At 38.8% G+C, this 21,183-nt stretch overlaps 1 protein-coding gene across 6 annotated transcripts in view; it reads left to right on the plus strand.

Annotated features, from left to right (window-relative positions):
* Positions 1–19,603, plus strand: part of PHACTR2 (phosphatase and actin regulator 2) — a 144,672-nt gene extending 125,069 nt beyond the window's left edge. For all 6 annotated transcript variants that reach the window (XM_083828763.1, XM_083828766.1, XM_083828765.1 and 3 more), the window contains 5 exons: positions 642–697; positions 6,629–6,690; positions 7,813–7,950; positions 10,199–10,275; positions 14,362–19,603. In XM_083828763.1, the coding sequence (XP_083684889.1) occupies positions 642–697; positions 6,629–6,690; positions 7,813–7,950; positions 10,199–10,275; positions 14,362–14,377 (349 nt within the window). In that variant the 3' untranslated portion in view covers positions 14,378–19,603. The remainder of the gene's footprint in view (positions 1–641; positions 698–6,628; positions 6,691–7,812; positions 7,951–10,198; positions 10,276–14,361) is intronic.
* The last annotated feature ends 1,580 nt before the right edge of the window (positions 19,604–21,183 follow it).

A 21,183-nucleotide genomic window follows, 5' to 3' on the forward strand; every position in this document is an offset into this window, starting at 1 on the left:
TTTCTTGCTCCTTTTCTCAAGCAAACAAGTGAACTTGTTTATTAAACACAAAGACAATATCCACCATGTTCTCTGCTATATAGACCAGAAAATTAGTATCTCGGATATTTCTTAAACGGTCATTTTTATATATAAGTAACTAAATAAAATCAAATTTTAATAGAAACTCCACAATTTTAATGTACTTGCAAATTGATGAGGAATGCTCAGCTTATGTTTTGTTTTGTTAAAAAAAAAACACAGGATTTGCATTCAAAATACCTGAGAATAATCTTATGATTGCACAGCTTATCGTAATTATGATGCCTGGGGATAAAAAAGGTTTACAAACTCTTTCATAAAATTATACCTGTAAATGAGGAATTTAAATTCGCTTGTACAATTTCTGTAATATTGTGCAAGTATCACTTATGTATTCAAGTGGTGAGTATATAAATGTTAAAAGAAATACCCAGTCAGTACTGAGGTTACATGCCCAGGTATTATAACTACATGTGGAAATTGTCTGTGGTTGAATACCTCAACTGGAAATGAATAGCTTTATAAGAATGGCTATATAAGACACCTTTTAAGCTGCATTACAAATCGTCAGGTGTTATTTAGATCTGGTTTAAAATCAGTCACTTACTTTGTTCTTACAGGAGGCTTAGCCAGAGGCCTACAACTGAAGAGCTAGAGCAAAGAAATATCCTAAAGCGTAAGTATTTTATTCAGGTTTAAGTTAATACTTACTTAGAAAGTGAGCACAGCATATGTTGAATTCATATGGAGGCCTGGTCATTGGTACTCTAGTGTTAGATCCATAATTGGAGAGAAATTATGTTCTTGAAAATAACAAGTCAACACTAGACTTACATGCTAACCTGTAATGGTAGCTGTGAAAATTGCATATATTCAAGATGCTGAATTTTTCTTGTCACAATCCCACTTCTTGAAGCCAGTCCTAAAACCCAGAAATGAATTAGATACCCCTTAGAAGCAGTTCAAGACTGGTTAAACTTCCACCTATTTTTTCTGAGGAGGAAGAGGGAATATCAGTAAGACTTGGAGGTGGGATATAAGGACAGAGTTTGGAAAGTGGATTACGAAGAAAGGTGAAGTATTCAGAGAAAAGGGAACAGGCATATGCCAAATGCTTCAGCATTATATCCATAACTTATATCCATTTCTGAAATAAATGTATTTATTTGTCTTCAGTACTGAAACTTGGATAGTACCTTCCTACTGAATATCTTTTTGATGATTAAATCATTCTTCAGTATCCCTGTAGAAAAATTTAAGTCTGTGTATTGTGTATTTCAAATAGTCAGGGGAATAACTTTGGAAAACTGGATTTTTACCTTCTATACTTATTTTCCAATTTAGTTATGCTGTTTTTGTTTTTAGGCTGTTAAACTCTTTAGAACAGGCATTTTTTGTCTTTATGAATCTTTTTATAATATAGATGTTATCTATATGATATCTATATCTATAGAACATCTATATCTATAGAACATCTATATCTATAAATGTTATAATATAGATGTTATCTAAACACGCACTGTAACAATTTCCATGCCCAGCTCCAGCTAGCCCTGTGTTCTTTCTGCAGGAGTGGCTAGTAGCTGATGCTTACGTCAAAGAAATAAATGATACAAACATTTACAAGGAAGAAAATGCACATGGAAGCCTTTCATGCATAGCAACAAATCTCAGAACTCATCTGTTCTTTATATATATATATATATATATGGTATATATATATACCATATATATATATATAAAACTTTCCACAGCTGATGTAACTGAAAGAGCAGGTATAATACAGTTATTTCCAACAATTGTTCAAAAAAATATGGAATTCATCTGTGTAACCCTGGTGCATAGCATGCCAATGGAAGAAAAGCTAATAGGCTGTTTTCCTGACAAAGTCCGTGGACTGGTCACTGTCACCTGCTCAGGCCAGCAAATCAAGGAGGAATAAGAATTATTAGCTTTCAGGCAACTTTCTGCGCTAATGAAAACCTATTGCTACTGTGCAAGCTTTTCAAAGTCAAATTGTGTCATGTCTTATTGAAAAGGGGAAGCTACTGTTTATGCATTATTGTGCACAAGTTCAAGGGACTCATGTCAAATACAAAACGTGAATGAGCTTTCTAAGGGCATAATTTCTTAACCTGTAGATTGCATAGTCATAATAAAGATAAAATGGGAAATACAGAAGTATTTGACATGACAAGCAGCTCACACTGAACTATGTGGGAAACGTAATTCCAAAACATCTTTGCTGCTCCAGGATATGGACACTGAGGTGGGAACATCAGCTGGGCTTCTTGTGCTCTCTGTCTAGCTAATCTCTAGATAACTGATCTACCAACATATTTATAGTGTATTCATTGTTCATTGTTCATTCATTGTTTATTCTGGTCACTGATTTTGCAATAAGTAGCTCAAGACTGGAAAGCAGTTAATAGATTTCTACTCCTGTTTCAGCTTGTTTACTTGATGTTTTTGGTTGTTTACTTGATGTTTTTGGCAACATACCATGCTTTGCACTCAATACCCCTTCACTGTTCTTTTCCTCCGTAGCCAGCCATCCTTCCCTGCTGCTTCCCTGTGTCTGGCTTAAAGGTGCAAGGGAGAGCAAAAATAAGTGCTGAAGTGCAGACATATAAATGGAAAAATAAATAAATAACAAAAGCAGAGCCACTGACAAGCACATGTAGAATACACAACTGCTTTTTGCTCATCACAGAGATATAAAATATTTCAAGTTAATCTTTAAAAAGCAAAGCAAACACAAGAAAAGACAGTGCTTGTGATGACAGTCTGACTCAGAGCCCTTTGAGAGTGCAAGTTCTTTCTCAGCTCTAAAACCTGCATATCATTTATCAAAATTATGGCATTCCCTTCCTGTGGATCATTCAGAAATGTTTACATCTCTTAAATGCCTTTGTTGTTGTAGGCAACTTTTGTGAATAAGTTGGGATTCCTTTCATAAAGCTTCCTTCCTCCTTTTTAAGTATTGCGTGGGGAAAATTATTGCTTGTATGTAAACTGCATCCAAGGGAAAGTATTGTTTTGAGTAATATTTATCAGACATTGAGGTTACATTAAGTGGTAAAGGTCCAAATGTTTATTTCAGGATTAAGTTCAGCCCAAATCTTTCAAGAGGTTCAGAAAAAGTCAGAATGTCTTCTTTTTCTGTATTTCCATTTAAGATGAGGAAATCTGTGTTGCAAGAAGATTTGTTTTGATAATATTACCAGATAAACCAGTTGCTGAAAATCCTGTGACGGAGTAAAATTGCAAGACATTGCAGGCTGCTTTGTGTAAAAACAATTTGGATAAAACTATCCAAACTTTTTAGTCTTCCCACACTAAAACAAAGTTATGATAGCTCAAGAGTCCACTCAAAGGAACAGATAAAGCCTTGTGGTTTTAATACAGACCAGGTTTCTTTTGTACTGGCTCTGAACTGGTAGTATTTATAGCATTGTATTACAGCAAAGAAACTTTTTATTCTTCCAGGAATTTTAGATTAAGATAATTGTATTTTTTCCCGTATCTGTAAAGGACAGTGAACTTCTTGTCCGGTGCACCTGCACGCTTGCCAGTACTGGCTTTGTAGAAAGCAGTGTTTAGCCCTTGGTGCTAGTTAGGGAATATTAATGATTATCTTTTCTTGTAAAACCGGGAATTAGAAGCCGCTTTTTGCGTTCCACAGCATTCCAAGAGGGAGGCGCTTTGTTTGTCTTTTCTTTTTCTTTCCTCAGCAAGCCCACAGAGAAGTCTAAACATAGCTAATCCCCACAGGGACACAATGGAAAGTTCAGTTTCATGCTCCTGGAGTGCTTTCTGGTCAAGAGCAGAACAGTCCTTGGGCAGAGCAAATCCTCTCTTCTCTTCTCCCCTTCTGCTGTGAAGCAGATGTCCCGCAGAAACAGAAGGTGACAGGATTTAATGGGGCAGGCGTTGCAGGAGCGATAACGTACAGATGCCAGGGAAGCTGTTTGTTCTACTTCGACCATTGGGCTTTTTAACTCGGAGACCATGGCACTAAATAAAATGGTTTCAGTGGGTAGTCAAATGCCCGTTTGACCTGTGTGCTGATGCTGATGTGCCTCCCAGGAGCTGCAGGCAGGGAAGGAGGAAAGCCACAGCTCGCTGGGACCTGACTGGAGAGTGCTGTAAGCAAAGGGCGATTGCTCAGCTGGTCCTTTGCCAGTGCAGCAACCGTGGCAGCCTGAGGAGGGGACTTGGAGCTGGGAACACTGTGTTTATGTTTTCCTCCTCCACATCCTACAGATCAGATCTGCTTTTAAGGTGGAAAGCAGTCAGAAAGGTGTATCAGTGCATTAACATGTTCCTGTTTGGGCGAGTCAGTCAGTTCATACCTGCAGCTGGAACTTAGCCTCTGGGAGGGATTTTCCACGACACCTGAAGGAGAAGGAGCACAAGGCCCATTATTTTTAGCTCAATGCATCTTTTTAAATCACTGTGGCAACTTTCAAAACTTTAAAAGACAAAAAAATGCATTATAGTGTTATTCTTAGTAAGAATTTCTGTCAGAGCAGTGTTTCTGTAGAGCACCGCTCCGCTCAGCAGTCTGGAGAGATGCAATAGGTGCTTTAGGTACAAGGGAGAGTGGTCAGTGCCAGGAACCAGGTGCCTTTGGCCAAACAGCAGATTAAGAACATTAACAGCAGCCACCAGATTTCAGTCCCTTTACGTCAGCTCTTGAGTTTTCTTTCTAGAAATAAACCAATTTGAATGTGTAACTGTGTGTGTATATCCACTGATGTGCATTATCCAGTTGCATCTTTTCTGCTACTGGAGAATTTCTATGAGGTAGGACTGAAGTGATTCAGTTCCTGAAGGGGCAAAAATTTGTATGTCAAACAAATCCCAGGTAAATGGAACCCCAAATTAATAATTTATGTTTAAGTACTATGTAATATTTTGTTTAAACAAAAGCCTACAGATGACTTACCTGTCCTAAAAAAAGCTAGAGAGCTTTTGATTTTGTTAGGTGAAGATGTCATAAAAAGAGTTATTCTCTAAAGTCAAGTCCTCAAATACACACAACTTGGTTATTGATAGATATGTTAATAATAATAATAATAAAGTTTAAGTAAATTAATCTTTAACTCTCCATTTTTCAGTTTTGTCAGTTACAGATCCTTACAGATCCATTTCTTCATGGTTTAAGAGAAAAGCTATTAATAAACCATGAATTATGTTCATATTTCGGTATCTCAATAAAATCACCATCAACAATAGATCCAACCTAATTCTGGCTGCAAGCCCTTGCAATTGCATCTTGCCAATAGAAATCTGGGGTTGGTGTTGGGATCTTCTCCCAGAACAGTTCTTGGGCTGGTTCTTCTTATCGTCACTTTCTTTCTTTCTTTTTTTTCTTTAATCACTTGTCCTTCTTCCCCTTTCCACTGTATTCTTCTTACTTGAGAGCCTTTGAGTCAGCAATGAAATGTGCAAGTGCTGTTAGGTGACCTGTCACAGTGTTACCTCCAGCATACCAGCCATGACATGGAAGCTCTTTTGCAGCTAGGTTGCCTATAGTAACTCCACAGGCTGGCCATAGCAGACAGAGTGTTGAACGACGCTGGAATTTAAAAGTGCCTTTTCGCCTATGCAGGTTGGCTGCATCCACAATAGACAAATGAGCTTTATAGTTAGCCTTGAACTGCAACTTGGAATCCATAACTACCAACCTTGAATAAAACAGGATCTGAATTCTAAAAATATTTCTAGGTGGTATATTTCAGCCACAACAAAGTTAAGCTTGCATGTAACTATGAGGTGGATCAATAAAATAGATAATATCCTTCAGAACACACATCAAATTAAAAAAATGCTGAGTCTATATGAATGTGCCCTTGTAAGTGTTCTTGTCAGTGGCACTCAAGAAATCAAGTTTGGTTAGCTCAGAAATTTATTAATAGCACATTTCAATTTTGTTCCCAAGTACATTCAGAAAATGCACGTGCAATTTTCTGTTGTACCCATTCAGGGCATAGAAGTTATACATTGCATTTGGTTTAGCTAGTGGTCTTTAACCAAGAATATCTGAGTAATGAATCATATACATTCATTATAAAGTCAGAAAAAAATGTTAAAGCAACAAAAACAATTTGCACTAACAGCTGACAGTAAAAAGAATTGTCATTGATTCATTCCATTCTGTAGCAGTAGAGGACACTCGGCTGATTCAGATACTCAGAGCAAAGTTTTTTCTTTGACCCTTATGAATAATTAGACTCTTAATCAAGAGATGGCATGTTGGAAGTAAAAGCAATAGTGATTTTAATACTAGGATGAGTAATTGAATCATTAGACAGCTCTTTCAGAATACCTCTTACTTGCTGTTACACGGAAGCCTTCTCTTTGCTATGTTCCTGACCCATCATGGTGACTCAAGAAGTCCACAGAAATGGGGGGAAATGTGGATAGGGAAAAGAAGTAAGAGCACACAAAATCAAAAAGCAGAGAATACATGCAGGATCACCCCTAACTATGAGCAAACATTAGCCAAGATTTGAAGTCCTGAAGCTTTAAACCAAGAGAATTAAGTATGTGAAGTTACAATATGTAAATATTCACTGCTTTTTCTCTCTTCTAAAAACAGAGAAGAATGAAGAAGAGGAACAGGAAGCCAAAAGAGAAATAAAACGTAGACTCAGTAGAAAGGTGATGATGTGGTTTTTTTTGTTTGTTTTGTTTTATATTGTGTGTTTGTGCGCATAGGATTATTTTTTTGTAAGATTCAAAAATTTAGTGTACATACATTAATGCAAATATGCGTTAGTCATGTCCCCATATTAGAAATCTGTTTAAAAGGCAGTACCAGCCAAATCCTTCTAGGGAGAAACCCCATTCTTTCTGGTTTCCCATACCTCAAAAAAGCATACAGTCTACCCATGCTTAATATTTGTCCGTGTAAGCAGGGGGAAGAAATGATCTGCGAGTTTCCTCTGTGACCATGACCACCGCTGTCACATATGTTCAAGGGCAGCCATGCCTATAGATCCACTCTTCCCTTGGGCAGCAGAGAGGGCAGCGAAGCAGTGTGTGCCCATTCCTTCACCCTTCTCCTGGCCACGTCAGGAGTCTTGCCTGCTCCAGATGGGATTGTGCTCATTGTCCCTGTGAAATAAAAATAATAAATAAATAAATAAACAAAACAAAACAGTGATGTGCTATTCCAGCTCTGGGGTGTCATTGTGGGAGAGGATGGGAAAAATTTTTGTACGTCTCCTTTGTCTGTCCTTCTCTGCAAAAATAGTTGCAGTATTATTTTTTTTTTTCCTTAATGTAATTGTCTTTAGCTGATTAAAATGAATGTTGTTTGAGGTGACTGGAACCCTGTGGCTGGGCATCGTAATGACTAAGATAGAATGCCTGACCACCAGATGTTAATTTTTTTTTTCAGTTAGGCAGGTCCCTCCATATCAGGCTTATTTTCTGTATTATAGCCGAACATACCAGAGTGTGTAATCGTAAATGCAGACAGACCTATCATCTAGTGGGGTAAACAGAGTGACAGTTGCAAAGTCACAATTAATATTCCAGGGATAACTGTCAAGATTCTCTGTGACCTGCCTGACAGAGACTATTTTTATAATTGAAGAAATTAGGTTATGCTGCTCCCCCATTCCCATACAGTGCTCCCAGGGTGGTGCCTTTTTTTAGACACCTGAAAGTGACCCTATTTAGAAACACCATTAAAGTTCTCTAGAGATTACATCATACCCTCGGCTTTTCTTCTATTATGTCTTATTAAGTGTACTATTTTCTGCCTTTGGCTTACAGCTCAGCCTGAGGCCTACAGTGGCCGAACTTCAAGCAAGGCGAATCCTGCGGTTTAATGAGTATGTGGAGGTCACAGATTCTCCGGATTATGATCGTCGTGCTGACAAGCCTTGGGCCAGGCTAACTCCCGCAGACAAGGCAAGGGGCAGATTTAGATTACAATTAAATTCTTGCATCTTTCACTTTTGGTTGGTTCTTCTGGTCTGTGATTTCTTGGTGCAAGCATCATGCGTTGCATCTGCTGGAGACAGCAAAATTGTCATGGTGATGGGCATTTACTGCTTGCAGCTAAGAAAACTCACTCAGATGCCTGTTAAGGGTGTGTTTGCCAGCTCTTTTACAACAGATCAGGCCAGAATTTCTTGCACTTTTAAAGCCTTGCTAAGCCAGGTACGTGCTGTTGGAAAAGATAGCCATGATCATTGGAGTTCAGGCAAAGTTTCTGCAGGCAGAAGCCTGCATCAGTATCACCAAGAGTTATTTTTGCAATCCATTCAAGTGTAAAAGGTAGAAGCTGTTCCATCTTTCTAAGGATTCTTGGCCATAATTACCAATTTTGGAGATAATTCTATGTAGGCAGCAGTCCTTGGGAGGTTTGCCCCAAACATGCTGCAATTAATAGTTCCTCTGCCTAACTACAAGGAATGGGACAAATTATGTTGTGATTCCCTTTTAAAGGATAAATTGGCGAAAGATTGCCGTAAAATACTCATCCATTTTCCTCCTACACCACTTCATAAAAGGAAAGTTTTATATGTTAGATTTACATATCAAGTTCTGGCCCTTTTAGTACTTGATTTGAAACAACTTTTATGGTAATCCTATGACATGTGCTTGGTATGAAAAGTTATGTGTGCACAAATCCATTGTCTTCTGGCTGAGGACTGTGAAGCACTAATTTTATTTTAGCTTGTATTTTAGCATTAATGACAGCTCTCCTGATATTCAAGGGAGACTCTCATAGCAAGTCAAGGTGGAGACATTAAAAATGTACCTAAAATGTTTCAAGATGTTGGCTCTGGGAGGTACTGAACTCTCTCTAGTCCTCATATACTCTGTGGAAGATTAGAGGACGCAGCACCTCCACTTTCACTGAGGTCCATCTTACCAAAAAAAATGGGTAAGCTTCACTAGAACAAGCAGGGGAGTTTCCTGTCTACTCTAGGGTGATGGGTTTTAATCTCAGTTCATTTTGTAATGACCAGATGTCCATGGCTGCTTCTGATCCCCATGTTCGTTGGCCTCAGCAGAAAGGCAAAGCCCCTGGGTTGCCTGGAAACTCCTTTGCCCTTTTCTCCCAAGGAATTCATTTTTCTAATTCCAGTGGGAGCAGAAGATAGTACTGTAACAATATTATGGAGCTGGAGCTCTGGTGGTTTTGCTGCTGATTTGGTGCTCAGAAATGACGCTCTCTTTCCTAGTTATTGCAGCAGCCTCGTGTAAGTGTGCTGCTGTGGCTAAACAGAACCATACCCTGCTTAAAATGAAATTTCTCATTTATGAGACCTTAGTCTGGTGATGCTGTAATTTTATCATGCTCTATGTCTGTTCTGCATTGAAAGGCTTGCATGCCAGATGAGATTTCTTTAGGGATTAATGAAATGATACTGTTTTTATTTAAAATGGGGAAAGAAAAGAGGGAGCAAGAATAAACTGGCATTTCATTTAGCAGTGAAGGTAGGAAGTCATTTGTCATAGAAACAAAAACCTTTCTAATATACAGTAGAATTTTTCAGAAATTATATGAATTACCTGATGAAGTAAATTGCTTATTGTTCTTCTAATGTAAGCAACAAGCACTGGCATTTGTAAAGTGCACTAAATTTCTGCTGCTCTTTAGTATTTGCCAACTGAAAACACAAGCCTGAAATGTCCAAATATTTCATGCAATTTTTCATAAAATTAATCAAGCCAAGTGACTAATTCGCACTTAAAAAGTGCTATTCATCTTGCATCCCTGAAGTCCTGTCTCCAGTGGGAGATACAAGGATCCTGCTGTTTGTACAATTACCGTGCAGGACCTGTGATTCATTGGCTCCTCTGGGGCTTTGCGTGGCGATACAGTGCCCTTGCAGATGCATATTCAACGGGTGACTGTGGAGGTAACAGACTTTCTTCTCCTTTTTTCATCTGTAGCAAATGCCATATTGCAGTGCGGGGTTGGCTTGCCCACTGCAGTATATTTTGTCTTTCTTTGTTGTTGTTTGATGCTTTGGTTTTCTTTGTAAGGTACTGCTACAAATAATTGTAAGTGGAAAGAATTCATTCATGTTTATGATCAGAAAGGTGTGAGAGCTACCAGAGTAGGGCTAGCTTCCTCTCAGACTCTGTACTTTCCTTACAATTCATGTTTCTTATGGTTGAATATATATTTATTGTTTATTAGGCAGCAATACGGAAAGAACTGAATGAATTTAAAAGCACAGAAATGGAAGTACATGAGGAAAGTCGGCAATTTACCAGGTGGGTGAATCTATCTTTTTGCATCAGAGAGATGACAGCTGCCATCTGCTTTTCTTCAGGTCCTCTGCAGTTGTCTCATAATTAGTTCCATCAACAGATTCCTGCCATGAGTCCCCTTGAATTCCAGCTGAATCCCACCACCGATTCTGGTGGGATGCTCAGTATTGCTGATGCAGTCCCTGAAGTTGATAGGGCAGTGAAGGTGACTGCAGTGGATTAGTTGCTAAATGGAGAAAGATTGGGAAATCTAGACAATAATCCTTTGAAAGGACTCAGCTTTTCTCCCAGATGAATTTATCAGTCCTCAAGCATATAAAAGGGTCTTCCGGCAGTACTGCCTTGGTCATGGAAGTATGCATTTTTGCAGATATGTTTGGTAAGTGAAAAGTAGATGATGTGTTGAACCTAAGTTTATCGATATTATGGGGAACTTCCTATGAGTCACGTAGGCTCCTGCCAACAGTTTCTGTGGAACAAGGCAGACTCTAATATTCTTTGTTTGCTGCATGTAATGTTTTAATCAGGAGTTGTTTCATTCTACGTATTGGATAACACCAAGATGTTGTTTGAAGCATTATTGTTTAAAGAGCTCTAAAGTGTCCATAGTTTTTAGTAGGACTTAAAAACTGGCAGAGTTATTCCTGGGAGGAGAGAGGTGCTTTCTGCCAGCCCCATGGCATCTGTTCATATCTTTTGAAATTATAAAGGCTAAAAACTGACACCAGCAAGCAGAACTTGCTGTTAGGATCAACCAGCATTGCAAACATAGTATTACTGTCTTCACTTTCACAAAGAGTTATCAGATACAGCTGGCCTAGACTAGGTCTCACTATTTCAGTCAAACTTAAGATCCTAGCAGGTGAGTGTGAATCCTGTAATTAAAGAGAGTGTCAAAATGAAAATTCACAACGAGAGATAGGTGTTTGGTGATTTCTGGCATTTCCTTTTTCACCAAAACGTGTTTTTTTATGTAATAATATATACACACTTCCGTGTAGATATAACATGAAAAAATGAATTTTCAAAAAATAAACCAGTTTCACAGAGAGCAAAACTAAGCCAGGAGATGAAAAAAGAGGCAGGGTTTTAATGAAGTGTCACATTCTGACAATTAGAAAACGTCCTTTTCAGATATGGATTTCTATATTCTCGTTTGGCTTCTGGGGTCATTATCTTTTCAGGTAGTAGGAAGTGTATCTTCTTCAAAACTATAGCAGTATTAATTAAAAAAAAATAGACTTCACAAGTGAGAAAAGGAAAATGAGCAGGAATTGAAATCTTTCTGTGTGCTGGGAGAGATGAAGTGCAACCCCTTGCTGAAGTTGTTTGATTTTCCGAGTTGCATTGCAGTATAGGAGCATAAGTATGGATACGCATGAGTCACACAAAAAGAATCAGATACTTTTTCACTAGAATTGAAAACAGTTGAGACTGATTACAGTAGGATTCTTGAAAGCTGAACGAAAAATCTCAGGGATTTTTTTTTAAGTGAAAACATTTTTTGAGGAGGGCATTGAAAAATAGAGTCAAAAATAGGCATGGCCAGATTGTGATAAATATAGGCAATGATTCTGTAGGATCCTGGAGGAATTTCAACCTGAGGGAGATCAGATTCTCCCTGCTCCCTCCCTACCCTTTATTTTCACTGGATGTGTTGTGGAGCCACTGCACAAAACTCTAAATAGAGTAACACTAGGAAAAGCCCATTAAGGTAGCTAAATTAATGCAGGCGTTTTAAGTCAGTTGCAGTTTTGAACATAAAGAGGTTCAGTTTCCTCCTGGACCTCTCATTAAAAATGATGTAGTTCACAATTACATTTGGATTGATGCAACAACAAAGTGATTTTTTTATGAAAACTGTAGACAAGAGCCAGAGAGGAAGTCAGTCTTTTTTTTAAAAAAAAGGTTTTGAAGGATGATGACTGAGATAATGCAAACTTGTATGGGCAGCAGGTTAACAAACATTTATTTGTGAAGTTCTATGATAGAATGAGACAAAAATAAAGCTGCTTATTAAATAAAAATGTCTTACAACATACAGTTAATTAATCAATATAAGAAGCTTTATTATTATAGTCAGTATTCACAGTATCTTTGAATTGTTCAAATTTGATGTTAAACTTGGGAAAGAAAAGCCACTGTTTTTCATTTTTCATGATTTACTGTAATGACTGTCAGTGGAATGGTTTTTCTACTCCTAGTAATTTAGATTGATTCCTTCTGTTATTTTGTAACAGAATCCAAGAAACTGAGTTTCTAAAAATACAGGAATAAACAAAAGTTTGGGAAGAGGATATTAGCAGATGTTTATAAAGTGCTTCTAATGGAAATGCTATATATAGTCCAATATATTGTTGTTCTACACAAATACAAAAACACCAAGTCTTTTTTGCAATGCACTGTGCCCTCACTTAGCAGATGAGCTGCATCCTTGTGAATGTCAGCTTTTGTGTGTATCTCCTGTATTTGAAAACTGCATCCCTGTATTGTGCTGTACCACATTGCTGAGATAATGTGGGGCTTGTTTTCTTTTTTCTGGATCTATTAGGAGAAAATGTGTCAAAAACCTTCCCAAACCCGCTGTGGTAGGTGGATCATTAACTGTTCTGTCTGTTGATGCACCTTTTACTGCTCCGTGGACACACGCACTTTTAAAACCATTTAAACAGATTTAGAAATCTGGTAATGGATACACTGAGGACCTGGTATCAGCACCCTCCTTCGTCTCCCTTTGGATTCACTCTGTTTAAGCTAAGTTAGAAGTGCTGTTGCTGTAGGCACCCAACTTATTCTAGAAAAGATTGGTGACACCCTTGGTGCAACCCATGTCTCTCTGTCCTTCATACAGGTAATCTGGAGTGATGTATACGCCTTATCTAAAACTCAAAAAAAAAAAAAAAGGCAAGGTGTATTTGGGCCTTTATCTGCCACAGCGGGCAAAAATAGGATAAAGCATCTGCAGTGCTATAAAATTTGTTTCTTACTTTAAAAAAATTGCCTAAATATTTTGTTAGCCTTATTTGGCAGAAGGATTGAAATATGGAAAGTTAAGTTTTATGGCTCAGCAAGGCTTTTCTGATTTACTGACAGTATCTCCAAATAGTACATGCAACGTGACTCAGGCTGTGCTGGTAAACAAAGTGGACTGGAAGCTCTTCTCTAGCCCTAAGGCCAGCAGGCTTGGCATGGCTTGAATTCCTGGGGCTAACGTCTTTCCCACCACCACCAGGCGAGTTGTCATAGTGTCCTCCCATGTCCAGTCTGCCCCTTGGCCTGCGCTCACCCTGCCATGCCAAGGCAGCATCTGGAAGAGCGGTGGTTGACCCAAGCAAAGCTGTGCTAGGGACCATGGTAACAGGTGAATCATAGAAACACAAGGTTTGAAAGGACCTACAAGATCATCTAGTCCAGCTGTCTTCCTATCACCAATACTACCCACTAAGCTACTAAATCATATCTCATAGCTCCTCGTCCACGCGCTTCCTGAACACTGCGAGGGACAGTGACTCCACCACCTCCCTGGGCAGGCCGTTACAGCGCCTGACCACTCTGAGAGAAAAAGGGTTTCCTGATATCCAATCTAAACCTCCCCTGGCTCAACTTTTGGCCATTTTCTTGAGTCCTATCATTAGTTATCTGGGAGAAAAGGCCAACCCCCTCCTCATCACAACCTCCCTTCAGGAAGTTGTAGAGAGCAATAAGGTCTCCCCTGAGCCTTCTCTTCCCCAGACTAAACACCCCCAGTTCCCTCAGCCGCTCCTTACAGGACTTGTGTTCCAGGCCCTTCACCAGCCTTGTAGCCCTTCTCTGGATCCATTCCAGGGCCTCAATGTCCTTCTTGTAGTGAGGGGCCCAAAGCTCAATACTGTACTCGAGGTGTGGCCTCGAGTATCACAGAATCACAGAATTGTAGGGGTTGGAAGGGACCTCTGGAGATCATCGGGTCCAACCCCACTGCCAAAGCAGGTTCCCTATAGCAGGTCCCATGGGTAATTATGGTATGGGCAGACATATGCCAGCACCTGAGCCTCACCATAGCCCTGTGTCAGTTGCAAAAATATAATTCTGAATGGTTTATCATTTCAGGTTTCATCGTCCATAATTGTTCGACCACATCCCATGTTTCATGTAACAATTTTCTTTGGGGAAATCATTGCGTCCTGAAGACCCGAGATTGCACTGGAACTTGACTGAGTGTGAGCGTGTCTTGCAGCTTGCCCTGAGGTTAATGAAGGATGTGGCCCTTGTCTTTATCAATGGACAAATGATTTGACTAGGAGCAGAACCCATATGAAGTGTTTGTTTTAACAAAGATACATCTCGATGCTAAGACAGAGCATGGTCCTGTGGCCAGCCCACAGAGACAAGTTGATGGCCTTTTTCCTCGGAGCTTGACAAGTCAGGAAGAGCAGAAGACAATCGCTTGAGAGCCTACGGCCAAGATCTCATCAGAGCTTGTGGCATTGTGACTGAGGGTAACTCAGGGGGGGAGCATGAGAAGGACTGGGAGAGCCGGGGGAGAGACTTCCCTTGTCAGTCAGCAGAGAGCAGCGGGGTGGGTGGCACTGCGTAGGGATGCACTTGGCCAGTGGGAGGAATCATTTAAAAGAAAAAAAAAAAAGGAGAGTGTGAGCAGCTGTGCATGTAGTTTTTAGTGGCCACAGCCTGTCTGAGAAAGACAGAAAGCCACAAGTCCTCATGTCATCAGTACTTAGTGAAGAACTGTAATTTTCTCTGGTGCCAGTAAATACAGTTGCCAGAAATTAGTCCTATTATAACTCAGATGTCTTTTTTAAAATCCTGATGAGCATGCTTCAAGAAAATACATTGAATGTTCATACAGAACAAGTCATATATTTTTCATTTTTTAATGTTGATGTGCTCTGGATCCTCGGAAATACGTAAACAGGATTCGAAGGACAAAGGACACGCGACACTATGAATGCAACGAAGCGATTTGTGTTTAGAAACACTCCTTTCCACCTGTCATTTGTCATTCAAACCAGAGGGATCGTTATCTTCTGCACCTATGGCAGGCAGTAGTGGCAGCTTCGACATCACGCTAGTGTGAGTCCAAACTCAGAATTGGAATGGGGCACAGAATTCCTTACCGGCAGGTTTGAGCAGTGATTGCTAATGTGATGTTTTACATGTAAGAACCCTTGCACTGCTTTTAGGAAGGACTCGCGGGGGAATCAGTGTGTCTTCAGCCCGCGGTCTCGTGAAAGCTAACCGAAAATCCTTAGAGCGTCTGCAGCCTGTTGTTGCTCAGTGTGAAGAATGCTTCTTAGATCCGTAATTTTTTATACTATCTTGAAATTGTGTATGTGAAGACAGTGCTATTCAAATTAAGTGGTATGGAGTGTGAAAGGCAATACATGCTTTTTGTAAGTTGGCACAAAAGCCTATTAAAAAGCCTGTGGCGTTGTTTACACTAAGGAATTCTCTGTCATATATTAGCACTTATTTATCCTTTGAATTAATGTACACAACATTTGGGGGGGGTCTGGAATTCACATATACGTACATTTAATGCAGTATTACAATATATATGCTATTTATCCTTTCTAATGTGTGTACATATTACAATTTATTTTTGTCTTTTATGTGCCCTGTTTAGTTTTTTAATTATGAAGTGTAAGTATTTCTTTTTCAGGCAATAAAAGGTCTGTGTAGATGTGATTCTTACCTCAGAACCTGCAGTAGATTCTTGTGGAATGTTTTTACGTTATAGAATTGACGATTTTGTTGTTTTAGATGTCAGCCTAAAGGCAGGAAGGCAATTTAGTTGCTTTAATTAGATCTCCCTCTTTACTGATATTTACAGCAAGATCAGGTTTGCATAAATGTGGTGGATTATTTTAGTAAAGAGCACTTGAAGTAACAGGAGAGTGCTTTCCAACAGCTGGCATCCTATTATTTTTAAATGATTTGACAAACCTTTAAAAAAAACACAACAGATTTATATAACTGTTAGGATCGCTTACATCTTAGTAAAAATCCAATGACGTACAATCCAAAAATATCAATAACCAAATAAAATAGCCATCTACATGCTTGTAGCAAAGATGAGGGACGAGCACCTTCCTTTTTTAATGGAATCAATAAGAGGCATTAGGATTCCATTTGCAGAAAAGAGTTCAGCTTCTGCATGGCCCATCATTTTATAAATATAGAAACACCACTTTGACATCAAGGAAGCAGTGAAAATGTATTCTTTGGCACTAAATTATACAGAAATGATCAGGCCATTAGAGTGAAGGTTTGTCAGCAATTCTGGTAGAATCCTTATTCTTATTTTTAGAATTCGAAGACCAAACTTAAAAACTTACACTAGCATTTAATAAATAATTCTCCTGCTTAAGGCTTCTTTTTTTTGTTGCCAAATTTGGAAGTGTGTGTCCAAAATCCTATAAAGGTCTACTATGTTGACTTTTAAGTATAAAACACAATACTTCAAAGAAGACAAGTTGGAACAATTAAGTAGACATTAGTGCTGCCTTAATCACTTTCAAACATTTGGAAGTAGCCAAGATACGCAAGGCAGAAAGATGGCTGGGGCACAGACCAATAGCTTTGGCCAAGGTCAGGTCAGACCATATAAGCTTGACAACAGATAGCTATTCCACTGACATGCCAGGGTGTGCAAGGGCTACAGAAGTGAACTAACATTTGTTAGGCTACTAGGATGAAGTGAACCAAGTGACACTGCAAGAAGACATTCCTCCACACCAGACCAGGAACACGGACAGCAAGAAACATGCCGCCTTCTCATTTCAGAATTAAGACACAGCGATGAGGATACAACTTCTGGCACAGGCATTCTCAAGCTGTGTTTTGCCATAAGGCATGAGGATGCATAGGTGAGGCATCACTCAGGCTATCCTCCTCCTGGTTTCTTTTTTTTTTTAAAAAAAAAAAAAAGTATTCACTACAAGCCATTGCTACAGGCAGGGTACTGGCCTGGCTGGAGATGCTGAGTTATCCTTTATTTCTCATGTAATTTCTTAATACTTCCATGATAAATAATCAGATGCATTCTTTGGCCCGTGGTTCATCCAACTACTTAAGCAAATGTATGTAACTGGACAAAAAGAGTTGCCTTTATTGGGACTTATGTAAAAATGTAGTATATATGCAGAATCAGAACTATAAACTATCCATTGTGTATTGTACTCATGCACAGGCTTAGAATTGTACATATTATTTTTATATTCTAAATATCAACTGGCAGGATAGCAACAGCTGTAAAGTGTTACCCATGCAATAAAAAGTGAGATTTCGGTATGTCACTATGAAGCAAGTTTGCTTTACCTTATTGACCTGCCTAAAGCAGAGCTTCTACTATATCTCCTGGTCCTCTGAATTGATGATTTCAAACATCTTCAAGTTGCTACAACAGCCTGTTGGAAAGAATATGTAATGTAACTAACTCTCCATGATGCTGCATGCCTGTCAGCAGGGAAAAATCGGGACAAGTTCTGAGAAACTCCTGAGTGAGGAATCCTTGTGGAAAAAAAAATAGAAGATGTAGAAAGGGCCAAGGAAAAAAACAGCACTTCTCATGCAACAAGTAGTACTGTCGAGCTGGCTAAAAGAGATCAAGATGTTAATTTTTATGAGGTTGGACAGTTCGTTTAAATGTCATCCAAAACTTGTGAGAAACCTTACGCACATACCTATGTTCCACAAAGTCAGATGTGAACTCAGATGTCTACACCCACACAAGAGAAAACGAGTGACCTGAAATTGTGGTTTCTGAACCCACCCCCTGGGTCATGTTTATTGGCATGATTGTGCATTGCAGCTGTAGGTGTAGGAGAATGGATGCATAGGCAAATCCTAATTTGTTCTTCACAAGACCAATTGAAATGGTTCTAGGATGCCTGTCTACTTTCAGGTAGCATGAAAGTCCTTATAGTTAGTCCTTATAGTTGAAATCTGTTCTTTCAAATGAAAAATAGAGTATTTGAAGTCCCTCGAAATGTGATAAATGTGCAGAGTCAAAAAGTAGGAAAAAAAAAAAAGGCTAAATGCCAGTAATTATTTAAGCTAAAAACTATTTCAAGCAGTAGTTTAAAATGATGTAGGACCAGGAGCTGTGTCTTTTCCAAATCACTGAATGTATTCACAGCCACTTGCAGGTCTGCAAGGCTGCATTTAGTTGCTGGATTTATCATTTTCCTACAGCTCTGCCTGCTCCTTGCTGCGGGGCGGTACTTTGGGCAGCTCTCTGCCTGGTTATAAATACGGCCTGAGCCCCAGTTTTGTATCATCACAGAACAGATGATTAAAACATCGTGTTTAATCAGGCCAGGCTGGGCCATGGCAGCCTGGGTGCCCCGCAGCCTGCACCCCAAGGACCCCCTGTCTGAGCACTGCTGGCGTCCAAAGTAGGGACAAGAGCGTGAGCCCTTCTCCTCACGTGCATGCTAATGCTTTCATCGTAACGTAAACCAAGCTCGAAGCCTACATTTGTGCATTAAGTTGCCAGGTATACCGGGACTGCGATATTTACTGCTTTCATATCATCATTTTTTATTTGTATCTCATGGAGTTAAGACCTGTGCCGCTGCTGTGAACTAAAATAAAGATGTACTCAGGGTGAAAAAAAAACAGAATAAACTTGCCTCCTGCCTTTAGGAGCTCTCACATTTAGCTCCATTACTGTTGCTATCTGTATTTTTATTGTACAAAGCTCAGTGCAATACTCACTGCTGGGACCTAGCTTTTGATGGACAACAAAAATAAAAGCAATTCTGAAAGTTTTTATTAGGTTGATAATAAAATATTTCAAGGGTCAGATAAAAAGAAACATAAATTCCCCAGAACACATCAAAGTTTCTGTTTAACAGGCACCTGGAAAAAATATGGAAGTGTATCTATATAGAAAAAGGGAGGAACAGAGTAAAAACATATTTCACTGTAATGTTTTGACAGGTTTCTATTTATTAACTTTAATGATTAATAAGGTCTTGTTTCATTTTGTCAGTGTTCCCATCTTGTTTCAGGATTTTAATGGAAATAGAGCTCATACGAACTAGATATGCCATTTCACCAATATTTCATTGTTTTCTAGAAGCTAAATATTGCATTGGATAGGAACAAAGAAATTAATGGTATTCTCTGTATCTCCTTGTTCAATCATTAATTCTTTATATAAAAAGTCTTGCAATACTATGTCAAATTTAACCATATTTGAGCATTGTTATAGTAAAATGTTTCTAAACATATCTTCTCTTCCTTTCACTACTTTGTGTGGTGGTATATTGATTTGTAAACTTGTATAAATTTTGGAATTAAAGAAATACTGTGTTTTGGACAATTATTTTAGCTGGTATGATTTTAAACAAAACTAAAAGATGTCAGTGGATTGTCTCAACGGGCATCTGGATGACTTGGGGTGGGAAGGGTGTGGAGGTGGCTCAAGTTTATGTCCCTTTCCAGTTTTTTATACAGCTCGAAGAGTAGAATAGAGTAGAGTAGAGTAGAGTAGAGTAGAGTAGAGTAGAATAGAATAGAATAGAATAGAATAGAATAGAATAGAATAGAATAGAATAGAACAGAACAGAACAGAACAGAACAGAACAGAATAGAATAGAATAGAATAGAATAGAATAGAATAGAATAGAATAGAATAGAATAGAATAGAATAGAATAGTTCAGTTGGAAAGGACCTACGAAGACCATCACTTCCAAATGCTTTACTCTGTAAAGCCATGTTTCATAGACCCACCTTTACCTTAAAAAAGGGGCTTTCAAGAATCTCTGTCTCCTGTGGCAGAGCTGCAGCTGACGGCCAGGCGCAGGGCACTGCTCAGTACTGAGCATCCTTGTGCACTCAACTCTCACTCCAGTCTGCGAGGGCACCTCTGAGAGGTGACGCTGGTCAGAGGGCTGGGCGACCCATCCACTGCAGGCGCTGGTGGTTCAGCTCCAGCAGGGTCTTTGGAGGGTCTGGTAAAGCCAGGAGGTTTCTACATGCTGAATTTACTGTGAGCAGGATTGTGGCTACAATTGCCTGAGATGAAATTTTGGTCGTACTGCCTTTTCACGGGAATTCATTGGAACTATTATTTTGCAGCATGTAATGGAGAGTGTCACCTACCAACAGGCATCGGGCCAGTTCTTTAATGCTTTTATTAATATGATTAAAAATAGAAACTAACTATGCTCAAAGTAATCTGCTTGAGCTTCACTAGATGTTCCCATGTACAAGTAAAATAAAGCAAACAAAATTCCTGACGTGATTCCCCCCTGCCCATCACGCTGGGTAGTTATTGATGACTATAAAAAATGTACCTGAAATGTTAGCAAATTAGAATTGCTGGCCTTTTGAAATGTACTTTCCACATGTTCAATGACTTTCAAAAGATGGGAGGCTATGGGGAATCAATACTCCCAAACTTCTCAGCTTACGCAGTATTTTAAATAACAATTATAAAATTAATGCATTTACTTGTATTTTAGCTGTTTGACCTAAAGTGATTGGTAACTCTAAAGAAGTAGCTCGTATGATACTGCATTTTACACAGGTGTATGGATATTTGTGAATGTAAATAACTGGGAACGTTACAAATCATAGCTGCTTCTTGAGGTTTTATCTGTATGGTAGTATATACCTATAAACACATACACACACACAAATATATTCCAATATTGTTATCTGAAAAATAGAATATGTACTATCTTTTTTTATACAGAGCATAGACTATGCTTCTTTTATGGTGTTTTTATTTCACAAGCAAAAAAATGTGTGCTGCCTAGTTGTACAGTACTGTAGGATACTCTGCTGTGCACAGTTCCAAGTGCCTTAGACAAGTGTTTAGTTCTTTGACTTACAGATATATATGAATGAATATAAGTAAATATAAAATGAAGAAAATTACCTCAATAAAATTGTTCAGA

This window comes from Anser anser (assembly GCF_964211835.1).
Source record: "Anser anser genome assembly, chromosome: 3".
NCBI lineage: Eukaryota > Metazoa > Chordata > Aves > Anseriformes > Anatidae > Anser > Anser anser.